Source organism: Cervus elaphus, chromosome 19 (genome assembly GCF_910594005.1).
Source record: "Cervus elaphus chromosome 19, mCerEla1.1, whole genome shotgun sequence".
NCBI lineage: Eukaryota > Metazoa > Chordata > Mammalia > Artiodactyla > Cervidae > Cervus > Cervus elaphus.
Window position 1 is genome coordinate 24,850,298 of NC_057833.1, and position 19,234 is coordinate 24,869,531.

The window sequence follows — 19,234 nt, forward strand, 5'->3', positions numbered from 1 at the left end:
CTACATACATCCGCTTATATTTATTATTATAAATATTGTAAAATATTATGCTTATTTCCTCCCTAAATACATAGCACAGTACTACACCATCTGCAGTTGGTTGACTCAGAGGTTGTGGAGGGTCAACGGTAAAGTTATATGCAGATTTTTTTCACTGTGCAGAGGGTTCAAGGTCAAGTGTATATATTTTCAGCAGACATTGGTGTGATTTCAGTGCATTAAAATGTTCTCCTTGGTTCATCTAACTTCTTTTTCCTTGGTTACCTATTCTTCCATCCCTGTCTTTTTTGTTAATGACAGGTGACTTTTGAGAAGTATAGAAGCTTAAGACCCAGTCTTTTTCAGGAGTAATCTTTAATTTTTCTTATGCCTATTAGGTCATGAGAAATGGCACCTAATGATAGCAATAATCAAATGGTTAGCTTATTGGTTTGTCCTAGGTTTCTAAGGGAATTCAAGGACTTGACAATGACTTTATGAGAATAAATCTTGCCCAGTTTAAAGGCAACTGTTTGTTGTTAATTAAGGGATGGATTCCGTACCACCCAACTGCCATGTTGCGAGTAACAGGCTTTGCCTCAGGGAGTGAGCACAGATTTTCTAGAAGAGAACTTGTCCTCTGTCGTTGGGGACATGCTTTTGATCCAGTTAAATGCATTCTCTCCTTGTAGCCATTTATTGGAGCATCTCTCTAGAGAACTGGCTCTGAAACCCACACCTGTTGGGGAGGAGGAGGAGATGCTAAGTGGGAGAAGAGAAAAGCATGCGTTTTGGTCAGGCAGGGCTGGGTTCCAGTGCTGATTGTCATTTTGTAGTTCTGTGACTTTGGACAAGTTACTTATCCTCTCTAAGCCTCAGTTTCCCCATCTTTAAGTCTGGATGTCCTTTTGCCTTGATCTAGTGTGTAAGTATCCTTGGAGGCTCCCTGGTCTTATATGTTCTTTTCCTGGCAGCTTTGGATTCAGGCTTCAGGTTGGACATGCGAGCAGGTGAGTCAGTCAATACTTTGCTATTATCTTCTAGGACCTTCCAGTTTAACTGCTCATGTTTTAAATCCTGGGACATTTTCTTTGTGTATGTTATTACCACAAAGGTGATTGTCAGTCATTTGTAGCTCATCATCTCCCTTTTCTTAAAAGAGACAGAACTCAAAAATCAAATGATGCTACTATTCAGATTTGCTGGAGGCCAGCTGCGGTCTTGACACAGAGACCAGAGTCTCAGCGGTGTGTCATGATGGAGGCTTTGGGTGGAGTGAAAGAGCCTCGGTGAAGCTTGCCAGGATTTTTCTGGAGTTTGGGAATCTGAAGTGTGTGTGTGTGTGTGTTCAGAAGGAAGGTGCTACTATTCCTTTCATGGAGTCAGAGGTCACTTTTTAAGTTGTTAGATCTTCCTGGATAGAATCTGTCCTTACCTGGAACTCATCTGCAGCTTTTAGGTTGTAATACTCCTTTCTCTCTTAAGATGTCTGTTGGATATTCCTAACTGCTCTAAACGAGAATGTTCATGCATACATGAAACAGCTAAGCGTAGGACAAGCTTCACAGAATGTGGCAAATGGGAAAAGCTCTGAAAGTGAAACGAGATTTCCTAGCACTGTTTATATCTTGACTAGGTATGGAATTTAACTCTTGAAAATACTGCAAATGTAACATTTCATCTTTGGTCAGTCAGTACTGCTGTCTGAGCAGGAGCTTTTGTGATGAGCACATACGTGGCAGTGATGATTTAGTTGGGTGCCTGGTAGTATTTTATTTGAGGCAAAAATTAGGAATTTGCCTCCAAGAGAAGTCTTAGATGCTAACAGTCTTCTGGTTAATCAGCCATCCAAAGTTTAAAATGCAAAAATAGCCTTCCTTTTGCTCTTCTGGTGAGTCAGAAACAGAGTTCTATTTAGATTTATACCTTTAAAGAAAGATGTTATACCTGCTTCAGTTGTCTTGTTGGGTGAAGCTTTCCCAGTATGCTGTGTTTAGCCTTTTGCTTAGTTATGTTAATTCTACCTCTTGTATTGTTTCTTTAGACTTTGGAAGAATGGTCACTTATTTTTCAGTAAACCTTAATGAACTGCCTTTGGTTATTTTGGGCTGCTCGGTTCCTGTAGCACTAACAGATTTGAAACAGATCTGACAAAACAATAGTAGCCTGAAATATGTCTTTGATTAACATGGCTCTATGTTAACATCTCTGGGGGGAAAAAAATCTATCAGTGGTTAAAAAAAAAAAAATCTTTTTTTTTTTTCCCTTCTCTGACAAGAGACAGAATACAGCATGACTTGTTTTAGTGCTGAATTTGGAAAAGCAGGAAATGCTTACTAAGTGGGCAAAAAATGATGAGGTTTGGACAGTGATGTTATGTTTTACATTCTGTATTTAAGAGAACTTGTAACTGTAATGTCTGCTTTGTGGCTAAAGAAAGAAAGGAGGAGGGAGGAAAGGAGGGTGGGGGGGATGGGGAGAGACAAATTGAGAGAGGGAGAGAGAGAGAGAGAGACAGACAGACAGACGGAGTGACTTGTTCAATACAAAAGGTTAAGTGCAGGGATCCTGCCGGTGTGACTCACGCTCCTCAGGGCCACGCGATGCAAGGCCTGCTGCCGCCATCTCATTCATATCTCTGGTTAGGGACAGATCATTGGGCTGATGTGTGTCAAAAGTTTATTTTTATATCTCCTTTATTGACAGCAAAAACAGCACGGTGGTCAATCCGCTTCAGTACAATAAAATGCTTTCTTTTAAAATATCTCGGTGCCAAGATGAATATGCTTTGCTCAAATAATGACTTTCACTCTTGCTAAGAAAAATTGATATTGGGACACAGGAGATTTGCCTGGTTTCTGAGGTAACTTGGTAGATTATAATCTGGTTGCCATAGAAACACAGCAGCAGGGAAAATTACAGAAACTAAACATTTGAAGAGAGATATTTTAATAGGATATGTGCAAGCCCTTTACCTATCCTCTTTCTCCCTGAAGAGATGGGGTGGGGGTCGGGAATGGGCCTCCCGGGAGCAGCGAGGGGAAGGCATAAATGGCTTTTGGAGGCTGGCTGCCTCCAAGCCATTCCATGAGATGTGGCCTGGTGTTGGGGGCCACAGAGAAACTGTTGCAGACACTTTTCATGCAATGTGATAAGCAGATTTTGTGATAGAACCTGGAACATGCTCCAATTCAGATATTCCTTTTCTTGCCTGGGACTTCCCATAATACTGGTGAATTGTACTTTTAGAACTTGCATTTAGGACACATTGTCTGACAGTTAGGAGTGTAGTGGAAGAGAGTATATGCATTTAAGATTGTCAAAGAATATCTGGGTCATAGTCTTAGTGTCCACTGATTTTTTTTTTTCCCCTGACTAAATAATTTGACAGGCATATCTTATAGATCTATCCCTAAAGGCGTAAATGCAAAGCAGATGCCTTCTGCTCTGCTACAGTGATGTTAGAATTGGTTTAAGAATTTTTTAAAAAAGATTGATAATTTTCTTTCTTGGACTGTTTTATTCCCCTGTAGTCAAGTTATATTCTATGTGTACATAGAAATAAAGTTAAGTCAAAAATATTTTCATGTTAGGAAGGACTTTAAAAATTCAGTTTCAAGAAAGCAATGAGAATGTCTTAATCACTCCATAGAGATCGGGAGGGATTTCCTTTTGCGTTCTTAAAATGGCACAGTGTGTTTACATTGGTGAGGATTTGAATGCTTAAGACTGAAAAATTATTGACACAGTTACTGTACAGGAAAAATAAATTGCCTTGAAATAACTATTATAATTCAAGATAACAAGAAGCACCAGGGATGAAACTTGTACTGCTTTTCCTTGAATGGTCTTGTTTTTTCTAGTTAATGTATTTCCAGATTAAAAATGTTTTAATATCCCAACAATGTTTCCTGGAATTTTTAGTATAAGCAAAATACATAGACTTTAAAGATTTAGCTTTTAAAGATAAAATGGTTTTGATCTTAATAAGTAGTTTTAAAAAATACATAAATTATGGTCCATATGGGCTTCCCAGGTGGCTGAGTGGTAAAGAATCCGCCTGCCAAGGCGAAGACATGGGTTCTATCCCTGGGTCAGGAAGAACCCCTGGAGAAGGAAGTGGCAACCCACTCCCATATCTTGCCTGGAGAATCCCCATGGACAGAGGAGCCCGGCAGGCTACAGTCTATAGAGATGCAAAGAGTCGGACACGACCGAGCCACTAAACCACCACCATAGTAAATAAAGTTGACTTTTAACATTGCATATTATGAAAGCTTAATTTCTCAAAGTAATGGCTGCAGTGGTTTTCCATAAGTTTTATAACTTCCATTCATTCAGTAAAAATATTTCTCAAGCAATTATTCTGTGTCAGATTTTGCCTTTATCGAACCTGGATTAAGGCTCTATAAGGAAAGACAGACACAAAAATAATTCCTCTATCACCCTAATGGCAGAAAGTGAAGAGGAACTAAAGAACCTTTTGACAAAGGTAAAAGAGGAGAGTGAAAAAGCTGGCTTAAGACTCAACATTCAAAAAACGAAGATCATGGCATCCTTGGTCCCATCACTTCATGGCAAATAGTTGGGGAAAAAGTGGAAACAATGACAGATTTTATTTTCTTGGGCTCCAAAATCACTGTGGATGGTGACTGCAGTCATGAAATTAAAAGATGATTGCTCCTTGGAGGAACAGCTATGACCAACCTAGACAGCATATTAAAAAGCAGAGACATTACTTTGCCAACAAAGATCTGTCTAGTCAAAGCTATGGTTTTTCCAGTAGTCATGTATGGATGTGAGAGTTGGATCATAAAGAAGGCTGAGTTCCAAAGAATTGATGCTTTTGAACTGTGCTGCTGGAAAAGACTCTTGAGAGTCCCTTGGACAGCAAGGAGATCAAACCAGTCAATCCTAAAGGAAATCAATCCTGAATAGTCATTGGAAAGACTGATACTGAAGCTCTAATTCTTTGGTCACCTGATGCAAAGAACTGACTCATTGGAAAAGACCCTGATGCTGGGAAAGATTGAAGGCAGCTGGGAGGAGAAGGGGTTCAGAGGATGAGATGGTTGGAGGCATCACTGACTCAGTGGACATGAGTTTGAGCAAACTCCAGCAGATGGTGACGGAGAGGGAAGCCTGGTGTGCCACAGTCCATAGGGTTGCAGAGTCAGACATGACCTAGTGACTGAACAACAACAACAATGAATTGCAATTATCGATTTTAGGAAGGAGCTGAGTTTCATTTTGTTTGTTTTTTGAGACTCCATAGTGCCAGACCTGTCCTGTCCTGAGAGTCAAATGCCAGTCCTTAATCTGGCAAGGATAAGTGGGTGGTGGCTGGTGGAGGAATGGGTAAGGTGGGCAGAGGGTAGAGATGGAGGAGTGCGGGGAAGAGCATTGCAGGCAGAGGGAACAGTGTGCTTGATGGTTTTGAGGCAGGGAGGAACCAGGCTTGCTCCAAGAACTTTAATATGAATGTGACATTGACATCCTTCCACTTGCTAGAAATACATCGTCATTACTTTAATAGTGTTAATCTTGCACCTGATGATTTTTAACAACAGTTTTTAAAACTTGGATTATGTCCTTTCATTTATATTTAGATAATAGATTAATTATTTTTCCCCTTTTGTTATCTAAAGAAACTGAATGAGATTAAAACTAAAATTCTGTGATTCTTGAAAGAACGTATTTTGCCATGGCATGCATGGTTTAGTCTTTTGGAAGTTGTCTTCTGATAACAAAATATCTATGTTACATAACTAAAACAAACATTTAGGTAATAGATTTAAAGATTTGTGTGTTTGATGGGTCCTACTTATACTGTTCATTACTATTTCCAGGTCCTATACACAGATACTTTTTTTCTCCCAAAACCTTTTTCTTATAAATTGCTTTCCATTGTTATAACACAGGAGAATTCACTTAGCTAAATACAAATGCATGTACTTATTCCCCATCAAATTTGAACCAGATCTAAGACATCTCCTAAGTTTTATGTTTATACAAGATTCTCTGCCACATATTTCTTGTCTAGTACATAAATTTATGTAATGAAACTGTTGAGGAGAAATCCCCAGATGTTCTTGTATTAAGTTGAAAATTTAGGGATTTCCCTGGTGGTCCAGTGGTTCAGACTCAGTGTTCCCAATGTAGGGGGCCTGCATTCGATCCCTGGTCAGGGAACTGGATCCCACATGTCACAACTGAAGATCCTGCATGCCACAACTAAGATCCAGCACAGCCAAATAAATAGATAAGAATAAATTTAAAAAAATTGAAATTAATGTGTTATTTTGGCAGGTTATTCTCGTTCAAGTTAATCCAGGTGAGACTTTCACAATAAGAGCGGAGGATGGAACACTGCAGTGCATTCAAGGTAAGGAAGTTTTTTTGTAAGCTTTCTAATAAAAAAAAATTTCCTTTATTATTTTATGGAAGTAAAGTTTATCTCTGAGTCTGCATGTGATTTTCTAGAAGTAAAATTTATCTTGGATTTTTTTTTTTTTTTTTGCTTTTATTAGAGGCTCCTTAATGCTGAGTGGGCCTGTGATATATAAGTGACACAGTCAAATATCTTGAGTATTCTGTTGACTTTTAAGTGAACTAAATCAACTTGGGAAAGCTTGCATTGTCTTCATGTATTATGGAATTTGATCCCCTGAAAAATCCAGAGATTTTAAAGAGACCTTAAAATTCCAGTAGAGAATAGCACGTACTTTTTCAAGTTAGATGAAAGTTTCAAATACATACTGTGACGCTACCCAAATGATGCTTTTAGAGGTAAATATCTCTTAGTTGTTTATTACTGAGTAACAGGTTACTCACATTTGGTAGCTATATACAGCATTGGTTGTCTGGTTTCTGTGGGTCAGGAGTGTAGGTACAGTTCAGTTGTGTCCTGTGGCTTTGGGCCTCTGGAAACACTAAGATCCAAGTGTGGGCTAGTGCTGCAGTCACCATGAGGCATGTCTGAGTGTCGGTCTGTTTCCTGGCTCGCCTAAGTGGTTGTTGGCAGGGTTTAGGGTTTTTTTGTGGGCCAGTGGCAGGCAGCTTCCGTTTGTTCCTTGCTAAGTGGCCTCTCCATGGAGGTGCTTACATTATGGCCGCTGACTTCATCGGAGCAGCAACTACAGGGCAAGAGGGAGTACTCTGTCTAACCCACTCGAGAGCAGTGATTACACAGAACGTGAATACTAGCAGGCAGGGATCACTGGGGGCCCTTTTACAAGGCTGCCCACCACAGTGCACCCTCTGCCCTCAGAAATTCACGTCTCTCCTGTGTGCAAGATACCCCCTCCTAAGATCTCCAAAAGTCTTATTCCATTAATGCATCAGCTCTCCAGAATCTTGTTATCTAAGTAAACTCCAGGTATAGTGAAGCTCCTTGAATGCAGTTCTTTAAGGACTGCTCCTAGGCCATTTCTGTTAATATCTAGTTTGTGTAATACTGGGGCCTCTTCTCTGTCATTCACTTTGGAAAAAGAGAGAGACATAGATACTCTGATCCATATGAGGTTCTACTGTAGGAAGTGTTGGAGGGCACTCTGGTGATAGCTTTTTGGCAGTGATTGGGATTATGGGGCAAATGGTAAATTGGCCTGTAATTGAGTGCAATACTAGGTTGTTAGTTAGACTGAAATCTGCCCAAAGGTCTTATTTTTAATACCTAGGCTTGCTCACCAATATATAAAGAAAATGAAGGGAAATGCCCTTTAGTTTTAGTTTTCCATAGTGAACTACATGGAAAAACTTAATTTTTTTCTATCCTGCATAATAGAGTATGCTGCTGTGTAGCTTCACTACTTGTTTTTTTAAACTATAACAAAAATTTAGGAAAAAAATTAAAACTCATTTCAATTCCAATTAATCTGAAACGATTTAGCCGTTCATGAATGGTATTTTTTCTGATGGCATTTCGCTGATCGTTGTGTCCCTGAAATTGATCTTTGGTGTTCTAAACCATTTAAAAACCAAATCTAGTCTTTGGTGATGATTCATACAAAGGAACTTCAGATAAAAGAGAGAAAATATTTTAAAGTAGTATAGGATAGAGAATCTTCCACCTACTTGTATTACTGTAACATATTATCAACTAATAAAACCTCAAAATTTACTCTGTATCTTTAAAAAAAGAACACACTAGAAAAAAACTACATGAAAAGTTATTTTACCTACATAGAATGAAGCTGATGTTTCCAGTTCAGTAAGAGAATAGTTGAGCTGGTCACAGTAAGGTTGGAACCCAACGTACTGGCTGGAAGACTGTGTCCCTCTGCAGCTGTAATAGAATCTATAAGAAGCAAATTGCTGAGTGGATCAACTTGTATAAAATCCACTTTTTCACGCCACCTGCTTTTACTTTTGGTGTCTGAGGAGGGTGTGTGTGTGTGTGTGTGTGTATGTGTATTCATCTAGTTAGCTTCTTCCTCACTTTTTTTGAGTGCATGTTCGTAACTGGTATACTCTGAGGGTATTTTGCAAGTATATTGCTCTGTCTACAATGGGAGCTTTGTATTTATTCATGATGCTACTTGGAGATAAGTGACACTAACACCCCTTTCAGTGATTTTAAAAAAATGCCGTTGACTAAAGAAGAATTGTGGAGCCATTTATCTTTGGCTTCCTCTGAGTCTTCCCAGTGTTTATTCTCTTCTGAACACCCAGGTACTGTGATTATCTTTATTTGGGACATATTGGTACCTGGGCCAGCTAATTGAAATGACACAGGACAGGATGAAAGGGACAAGGACCTGGAACCCCAAGTGGTTTGCTAGGGCTTGGGAGGCACTGGGACACAGGATCAATGCAGGAACTGGAAGGAACCCTAGTCCAGGCCCATTGTTGGCCATTCATGCGTAACAGGCAGGCACTCAGGCCGGTATCCTCACTGACCCCTTCGTTTGCGCTCCAGTGTGAGTGAGTGAATGCTCACTCCAGATGGGTAGAACATATCAATATAGAATGTGGGACTAGGCAATATATTTATAAATTCTTTGTGATTAACATCCTTATCATTGCTCATATATATGTTTTTTCAACTTTTAGGCTTATGTATTCTCTCATTGAATGGGTATGACAGATACATATGAAGCTGAGACCTGTAGAGGTTAACACACAGCTACAGTCACACAGGGAGAAAGAGCAGGGCCCTTGTTTTTCAGGTCATTTTATTTCTTTTTGGCTGTGCTGGGTCTTTGGGGCTTCGCAGGGTTTTCTCTAGTTGTGGTGAGCAGGGGCGCCTCTCTAGTTGTGGTGAGCGGGGGCGCCTCTCTCGTTGTGGTGAGCGGGGGTGCCTCTCGAGTTGTGGTGTGTGGGCTTCTCATTGCAGTGGCTTCTCCTGTTGCAGCACAGGCTCCAAGGTGCACACGCTTTGGTCGTTGCAGCAGCTGGACTCAGTAGTTTTGGCTCCCAGGGTTTAGAGCGCAGGCTCAATAGTTAGGGCACACAGGCTTAGTTGCTCAGCTGCATGTAGGATCTTCCTGGATCAGGGATTGAACCCATGTCTTCTGCATTGGCAGGCAGATTCTTTGCCACTGAGCCACCAGGAAAGCCCCAGGACCAGAGCTCTTGATTGCCTTGCTCTGTGGCTTTACATCAGGGCATCATGAACTGAGATCGACTCTATTTTCTTGAGCACATGACAAAAACAAGACAGCTTCTGATTCTTGGAGTAGCAGGATTCTGGGAAGGATGCTCAATGAGTACTGAGGTCCCCAGGATAAGATGGAGGTGGTTTGCAGAGCAAAAATGGGTGGTGGAGGCTGGGTCTTTGGAGTAAGACAGGAACCCTATTAACAGAAGTAAGAGTAGGATAGTTTGATATAGGGAGTACTGCTTTATAAATCCTTACATTATTTCTGTCCAAAGTCAGGATTGGGCCCAGAGTTGGGGTGGGCTGAACTTCTAAATGGGGCTTCCACTTAAGGTGCTGGAAGGAGAGAGGTAGAATGGTAGAGGACTGATTAGGAAAGGATCAGAAATTGAGTCATACTGTAATGGAAACTTCTGAAAGAAGTGTTTGCATTTTACCAAAGATTAAAGTTAAGAGAATGAAACTCTAGTTATGCTGTTTCAACACCAGCCAGCAGATGGAGAGGTGGTTTTTTTTGGCAGGGATGGAGCGACAGTTGGTGGTGGTGGCCTTCCTGGAAATTCAAGTCATACCCATTGCTTACGCCATGGTTGAAACTGTCAGCTTTGTAGCTTTGCTATTTCAACACTAGCCAGCAGGTTAAGGATTGCTGGTGGTGGGGGGTGTGGGGACTTGTGACTTAGGAGTAGGGAGAGGAGCTGGTTGCAGGCCTCCCTGGAAACTTTGAAATTACACCATATGAGGTCAACCGCCTTTGCTTGTAGTTGTATTTATTAGCGTAATGGTTTTCTCTGTTGGATATTTATGACATCACTAGAAAATCCCCAGAAGCTTATTGTGATGTCATGAAAAGGCATTCTCGCAATTCAGAGCAAAGCAAAGTAAAGAATATTGTTACTCTGGGGAAAAACGAGATTTTTGTTTTTGTTTTCATGGGAATGTCCTTGGTGATAATGAAGGAAGAAAAACACAGGAAACATACAATATGCTGTGAAAGCAGATTCATTTCTAATGGAATATTTCTCAATATTTTCCATGAAACATGAATCATGGGTCTTGAAGGGGCCACAAAAGGTCATAGTTCATTCTCACTGGGAGGCAGCACTTTACCTATGGCATCCTAGACAAAAGATTTTTCTTTCCTAGGCCAGATGAAAGTGTATAAAGAGCTAATTGTTGGGGGGGGAAAAAAGAGTCTTAGCAATCAATATGAATTCTTTCCTTTGCTTAAATTCAGACGTTAATAGAGGGCAGCCGCAGGTCTCTCCCATTATTTTCATATCCTTGTCTGGGCTGAGGTGCTGGCAGGGCAGCCTTCCTTCCTGTCCACACATGCCATCTTTTTTTTTTTTTTTTTTTTCTGGGCCATTTCTCTGCTCCCTGTAAAACCCTTCAGCCAAAACAAACACCATATTTCCTTTAGGCTTTAGGTCTGTCTCCTTCAGCAGGGCCCTCCCCGCCCCCCCCATTTCAGTCCATTCTGACCCTTCTCTGCGTTCCTGGAGGAGCAGGTAGAGGTAGCCTGCATGTAACCGTCTGGTGGTATGTGTAAACCTTTCCTTAGCCCTTGAATTGGACTGTGAATTCAGCTGTGACAGGAAACAATGTATCCTCCACCCTAACCCACCCCAGCCACACAGCCTGGCAATAATTCCTGACTTTAGACCCTTGACTAGCTCTGGCATTACATCAGATGTGATATTTCTTTTAACTTTTACTTTTGTGCTGGGAACTTAAAGATGTTTAGTTACGTGATTTTAGTGGGTTTTAAAATCTCTGTAGAAGAACTTTCAAATCACATTTTAATTAAAGCCAATCAGTTTCCTTTAAAAATTTGTAAGTCTGAAGAACTTTCATATTGACCTGTATTAATCCTGTAATTTTTGTCTTTCAAGACTGTTTTGTTTTTTTTTTTTTCAGTGGGTTTTGTCATACATTGATATGAATCAGCCATAGAGTTACACGTATTCCCCATCCCGATCCCCCCTCCAACCTCCCTCTCCACCCGATTCCTCTGGGTCTTCCCAGTGCACCAGGCCCGAGCACTTGTCTCATGCATCCCACCTGGGCTGGTGATCTGTTTCACCATAGATAATATACATGCTGTTCTTTCGAAACATCCCACCCTCACCTTCTCCCACAGAGTTCAAAAGTCTGTTCTGTACTTCTGTGTCTCTTTTTCTGTTTTGCATATAGGGTTATCGTTACCATCTTTCTAAATTCCATATATATGTGTTAGTATGCTGTCAAGACTGTTATATTTCAAACTGTCAACCTGAAGAAAACAAATGAATGTTATGGTGATAACAGCAAAAACAAGATAAAAGTGAAATGCTTGGGATCACCATTATTCTAATGAAGAATAATATTTAAATATATTTGATTGCTAGTGTTCTTTGTCCAGAATAATCCAGACATCTTTACAAAGATGATTATTACTCAGCCAATCTGTGTTAAGTGGGTAGAGATCTTGAAATGGCAGGAGGGAAGCTCCAGGAAAACCCTTCTCTGAGATGGCTGTAGTTTGGATGCTATTAGAGTGGAAACTTTTGCCCCCGCCTGTTTTCCCCTCCCTCAGCCTTCTTCGGCTGTGTCTGACTCCGCCTGCCCCACCGAGTGTGGGAACCGTATCATTGATGAACAGCACACTCTGCTCACAGGCTCTGTGAATGACACCATTGAGAGCCGTTCCACATTTCTGAATCTCTTGTTTGTCTCCCTCCCACCCCCTCACCCTGCCATATTCAGAATCCAGACTGCCACAGGGACCTTCGAGTTATTTTTTTTTTTTCTCACTTGGTACTTTAAGTGCATTTATTAGACTTGTTTGGCACCTTAAAACACCAACCTGACATTCTTTCTAAGAATTTTAAGACACGTCCTAGGGAATTCTCGTTGTCTCCTGCTTTGTTAATTGAGAAATGACATGAGTGATGTCACTGGGAGGGCTTACAAGCTGAGGTAGACTGTCATTTCACGAGCAAATCTATATGGTCTGTGCCTTTAAATCAGCCTGCCTGAAAATGAGGTATTCCTGCTTTACTGACTTAAAACCAAGGAAGGGGACCTGCTGCAAATGAAGTCGGTCTTCTGAGATTGATTGCACCCTTGTCCTGATTTAAATTTGCAAACAAGTTTTTCATCAAAACTATTTGGGTGGTTTGAAAGTGAAATTACTGCATATGACTGCCTTTAAATCTTTGAGAGTCTTTGCAAACTTTCATTACATTGAATATGTATTTGATTTTTATTTGATTGTATTTAATTATTTATGGAGAGTATGCATTATATGGGGAAAAGGTTTTTTTTTTTTTTTTTCTGTTACAATTTTTGGATTTTGAGAGCTTTTTTAGAGCACAGGAAACCACTTTTAAAGTCAATTTGTTTTGCATCTGGGGATTTGTGAGAGATCACTAACCTGAAATCTTACTGTGAACAGTTAAGGTCTCACCTGAAAAATCTTGTAGAATTGAAAATACCAAATCTTTAGCCCAGGCTAGCCCTTCTGTACTGCCCATCTTTTTGACTGATCCAAAGCTATATTTGGTGAGAGTTATTAGTACATAGTCTTCCAGTGAGGCTCTAGGTTGGAGAATCTTTGAGTTTCTAGGAAAATCTGAATTACTCCACCAACTTGCCAGCTCATTTTATAACTTAAGCTTTGGGACAAATTGGTCTTTTACCTGTATGTGTGTAATATTGACGAAAGGTTGATGAAAAATCACTTTTAGCATTGTAGATATACACCTGATCTCTCAAATGCTTGGAAGCCTTATTTTGGGTATGATGATTTGCCTTTTCTCTCACACACGGCATACGTAGTTGTGCAAACAGGAGTTCTGTATGCTGACCTGATAGGTCCCCGTTCAGACAATAGCTTGCTGCTGAGTAACTGGAAGATTACCAGCAGAGTGATAAGAACCAGTAAACACTGATGTGCCTAGAGCGGAGAGCCCAGTTTTTGGAGGGGGTAGGAGGAGAGTGTGGGGTGCTAAGTGCAGCTGTCATCGTTCTGGGACCAAGTAATGTCACGAGAGTGGTTACATCAGTGCCAGACTGTGCTGCATCCTAGGAGGTGTGAAGTCCCTCTTGAGATGTACCCACTGTGTCTGCTGCTTTCTGCCTTGCCCAGTTATCTTGATTGTCTTTAGCTATTCTTACATATTCATGGGGCTTACTCGGTGGTTCAGTGATAAAGAATCCATCAGCCAATGCAGGGGACAAAAATATTGGAGTGGGTAGCCATGCCCTCCTCCATGAGGCATTTTTGCCTGGAAAATGTCATGGACAGAGGAGCCTGGAGGGCTACAGTCCATGGGGTTGCAAAGAGTCAGACATGAGTGAGTGACTAAACCACCTGCACCACCGCCACACATTCATAATTAGGATAAAACTTTACCCAAAATTATGTTCTCAGACCTTCTTTGGTCTTTTTCTCCAAGTAAAGCTTGAGTGATTTAATTGCTAGAAGTTATAAAAATTATGTTCTGAGAGTAAACGCTCTGTAGTGTGAATCCCTGATTGTTTGCTAGATAATGGTTCAACTCCTAACCCCAATTTCCTCTCTTAAAATGGAGGTAGTGGGAATCCCTATGCAATGAGGTTGTGAGATAATCCATTGTAAATACCAGCATCATCACCATCACCATCTAGTAATGTATACAGCTTTGGTGATGATTTTTGTCCTAAACTGATGTCATGATCACTTGTGGGCATTGATTTGATTATCCAGCTCATGGAAATCTGTCTTAAGTTCTGGTCTCCGTTTTATTGCCAACTTAACAATAGGCTTGCTTTCATGGGGTTGATGGTGATGGCAACATTTCAGATGAAGGTTTATGGAAATGTATAAATATTGTTCAGATAAAGAATTGTGCATAAAACAGTGGCTTCACCTTTTTCTACATGTAAAGTAAGTTTTGTAGTTGAAGCTTCAGCTGTTTCTTTTTCTGGATGATAAACAGTTAACTCTCACACTGTACCTGAGAGGCCCTATTCAGACAGGCCTGTGAAGCAGTTCCTATGGGTAAGCCTTCCCTCCTTTAGGTCTTGTCGTTCACATTTCAATGAAATTCCGGACTCCTTTAATCTTTATTTAATGTATTTTGCTCTTAGTCCATCCTGAAGGGGCAGTAAGGCATATTGGTAAGATTATTATGGGTTTTGAGGTAAGATTGCCTGACTTAGAAGTCCCCTGCATATTAGATGTATATCATAAAAGCAGTTCCTTCTCTTTATCTACACCTAATCTGTAGAATTGGAATAATAATATCAGTCTTAAAGAATTACTGTGGGGATTAAATGACATATTGGGTAGAAAGCACTTAGAAGAGTTTCTAACGCAATGCAAGGGTCCAGTGAAAAAGGAACCATTATTAGGCTCCCAGTATCCTTTACAGCTAGACATTGAACCACTCTTTAGTTACTTGTCTGTCAGTTTAAAGCATTTCAGGAAAGCTTTTCTGAACTTGAGGCATTGGTTAGGAGTTTTCAGATGTTTTCACACTTTAGTTGTAATGCTTCAAAATAATAATGTTTCATAATAATATGTTTAAAAATTATGCAATGGGAGTTTAGCTTCTGTGCCCTTTTGTCTTGCAGGCTTGCTCAGCAATGACTGCAATGTCATTTCTGAGGGCACCACTGCTTGGATTTCCTTAAAAGTCATGGATTGTTGTGTGCCAGATAATTCCAAAGAAGCTAGTTTTCTCCTTACTTTGATTGTCCGCCACATTTTATTTCACAGCTTGTAGTCTTTAGTTCTGGCTTTATTCTTTCTGTATTTTTTACCTTTGTTTTTACACTTATAATTTGAAATGGAAAATTTCATGTAAAGAAGACTGTAAAGGATTCTTAAAGTTTAGGGGTCAAATCTTAGTAATCTTTGTATCCCAGTGCCTAGCCACCACCTCCTAGGTGTCCAGAACAAAAGGAAAATCCTTTCCTAATATACTGTTGAAAAATCATGTCAAAATGATGGGGAAAGTCTCTTAGTTAATTCACAGAGGTAATTTTTTGTTTTTGTTGTTATGCTTAAGTAGTTAAGTTTGGTTGTTTTTACTCTCCATTCCTCAAGTTAAGATAATGAATGCAGGTATAAGTTTGTTTCCAAAAGCACACAGTAATTCTGAAGTCCAATATATGGGTTAGCTCCCTTATTTGTAAAAAACATGAGGGAATGATCATTATATTCATTCTTTTGATAATGTTTTTCTTTTGTGAGGAGTAGGCTGGAAACACCCTGGAAAGTATTGTTAAGGCTATTTAATAGTGAAAGATGGACCAACTTTATCTTTTATATTATTAGCAAATAATTTAGATTATTCATTAGTATTTTATATTTTCATGCAGTTAAAAATCATTGCCATTATCTGTAGCAGTAAACTCTCAATAAACCCCATGTCAGACCCAGGAATAATAGATAGAGTGGACTTTAAATTGTAAATGAGTTTGATTACTGAAGTAAGTGGAGTTGTTACGGTGATTTTTCTCTTCCTCCATCAGCAGAGTGATTGAAGGAGAGAGAGAGGTGGTGGGATGGTGAGGGGCACGCAGGAGGCCAAGGCAGCTCGAGTGAGGGCAGTGCTGGTGGGTGTGGAAGTGGGAACAGAAATTTGAATTTTATAGGAGATAGTCATGACTTGCTGACCAGGGAGACACTGAAGGAGGAGAGCGAGCTATGGAATAGATGTTGTATGTTTCCCTAAGATAGGCGGAATCTAGTCCTTTAGGAAAATGTTTGTCTTACAGTGTAAACAATAGTGACTAAACAGTTTGTACCCTGTCATAATTGGGCAAACATTAGGATTAATAAAAGAAAGAAAAAAATTTTAAAGTAAGTGCTTTTTTTCTGGTAGTATTGCTTCTCAGAGGAGCGTTTCGGTGACTTGAAAAGTATTTTGCACACTATTTTTCAGGATGTGAAGACAGTTGGGTGAAAGGGAAGTGTGTTTTAATACTTCTTTCTGGGTCCAGCCATCTAAATATGGAGAAAAGTGACTTCCAAACTGCCCACATCAGCGACTTTCCTTTATGACTACTGGTTTGGGGTTCTTTGAATATACCCACATTTCTTACGTGGCTGAATATAAACCTCCCCACTTCCCCCCCACCCCACCACCTTTGGTAGTTTGGAGAGAAAAGTTGATTGTTGAAAACTCTTCAAATCTTTTTGTGTCTGAGTTAAAATGGAAGCATTCCATAATTTAAATGTAACATCTTTATGGACACTTCATATACTGCAGTGTAATAGAACCAAAATTGGCATGTTTTGTGGTATCTTTCTGGCTTTAGGTTTGTCCACATTTTCACTTAATTTTAAAAGTTTTCAATTACTAACAAATTATAATTTCTGGTCTAAACTGCTAAGAGGAGGCAAAACATCGAGGGAAGGAAACTCTTTGGGAAAGGAATGGAAACTTGAAAAGATAAGCACAAGCATTATTCTTGGTGTGTTTTTGAGTGAAAGTATGTTGTTCTCTGCTAGAAGACCAACCAGATGAATTTTATCTGTGGTGTTATGCAGTTCTCAGGAAAGTGGATTTACATACTCACACATACACTTACTTCATGTGGATGTCAGGTTAAACTCTGCCTGTTCTTTACTTGAAGTTGCATGTCTTTGACCGCTGTCTGGGGCTGGATTGTTTTCGTTTGCCGGGATTGGATCCTTTAACATCAGTTCAGGGTGTCTCGTGCTAGACCCAGCCACGTCCGTTCTCTGTGCCTGCTGTGAGGATACCAGCAGTGCAGACAAAACAAGTGCTGAGGCGAGGCTGGAACCTAGCTTGTGAGGATACAAGCAGTGCAGACAAAACAAGTACTGAGGCATGGCTAGAACCTAGCTTGTCTCCTCCAATTGAGGAAGAATGATCTTTGCAGGTGTTATAATCAAAACCTTTATACTTCATTTGCCTGCATAAGCTGAAATAGTCATAAAGTGTTAAAATGTAGCAAAAGTGTTGCTTATTATCCTGTAAGTTACAAATCAAGACCAGAGATCAATTTGGTTAGTCTCAATAGTCAAGACATTTCTTATTTTATGGGTCAAGCATTCGCTTTTTTTTAGTGAGTACTTAAAAAAAATGTTTTTTATAGTGGTAAAAGTCACATAATATAAAACATTATTTTAACCATATTTTGACTGTACAGTTCAGTGGCACTAAGGACCTTCACACTGTTGTAAGCATTCACATTTTGAGTGACTTAGTTCTTGCGTTGTTATGCTTGAGGTAAAGAACACCTCTAGGCTTCCTTACCAGGTAGCTCACTGGTAAAGAATCCACCTGCCAAAGCAGGAGACTCAGGTTTGATCCCTTGGTCAGGAAAATCCCCCGGAGCTGGAAGTGGCAATCCACTCCAGTATTCTTGCCTGGGAGATCCCAGGGACAGAGGAGCCTCGAGGGCTGCAATCCATGGGGTCGCAAAAGAGTTGGACACAACTTAGCAACTAAGTAACAACAAAGAACATCTCTAATCTCTCAGAATTTAAAAACTGGTTGTATTAATATTGGTGCTTTGTAACTTTTGCATATCAGAATTACCTGAAGATCTTAAAGATGTACAAGCTGGCCTCCAGGCTAATTGTAGGAAATTGTCAGGTTGTCTAAGCCAAGGGGCATTGTCGTATTGTTGGGGGCAAGACCTTGGCATTAGTTTTGAAAAGCTTCATAGGTAATTTAATATGCAGTGGAGATGGAGAACTTCAGGTTAACCTAACCCTCGGGAGAGTTTACGGAATTCTCGTGGTGTGCTTTCCCAAGTACATCACGTTGCACATGCCGCGTACCTGTCAGTTCATCAGGTTCATTTTCTTTAAGAAAGTTTGCAAAGTGCTTAAAAATCTTTTATCTTGTAATCATATACTTAATAAGTAAACTCCTTGTGGTGGTTGTCTTTGTTGAACCCATTAGTTAAAATTGGTCTTCAGCTATTAAAAACTCCTGTAAGTAGTACAAAAGGGTCATCAAACAAATTTGAACTTACTCCTTTCAGCAGAGACTAGATTTATTTTACCTTCATTTCGATGTTAACACAACAACTCACCTATTATAAACTATTAAAACTAAAAGTTGATCAAAATAGGTAAGATTGTACAGGGTGGATGAAGCTGAAAAAGTGAAATGGGAAAATACCGGTTTTACAGCTTGCTGCTTGCGGAAGCTGCTTTTGTCTGTGGTGCCACTTGACTTGGGAGAATTGGGCTAAAACTGTTGCTTCCCTCGTTGTTTCCTTCATAGCTTGCCTCATACTTTGAATCATGTAGGTGCCCAGAAAACAGCTTGGTATTTGGCTCGTGATCCCCCTTCAGCATACCTGAATCCAGGGTATTACATCCAGGGTCAGATGATGACAGTTACCAATAGATTATAATCACCTGGGGCTTGTTAAAACACAGATCTGCTGGCACCACCCCCGAGGTTTCTGATTTAGGTCTGGGATAGGTGAGGTGAGTCCTGAGAATTTGTATTTATAGCCAGTTCCTGGGGATACCGATGTTCGTGATTCTGGGACCAGGCCTTGAGAACAACTTTGAGGTAGGAGAATTTGGGGAAGAGGGGCACTTGTAAGAGGGGATTTATAGAGAAGTGCTTTTAAATAAAGGGAATCTCTGGTGGTCCAGTGGTAAAGAATATGCCTGCAGTGCAGGAGACG

General features: G+C 40.1%; 1 protein-coding gene across 3 annotated transcripts in view; it reads left to right on the forward strand.

The window, feature by feature from the left end:
* FNDC3B (fibronectin type III domain containing 3B) overlaps window positions 1-19,234 on the forward strand; it is a 352,800-nt gene that overhangs the window by 95,350 nt on the left and 238,216 nt on the right. For all 3 annotated transcript variants that reach the window (XM_043875197.1, XM_043875198.1, XM_043875199.1), the window contains exon 3: window positions 6,289-6,364. In XM_043875197.1, coding sequence (XP_043731132.1) covers window positions 6,289-6,364 — 76 coding nt within the window. The remainder of the gene's footprint in view (window positions 1-6,288; window positions 6,365-19,234) is intronic.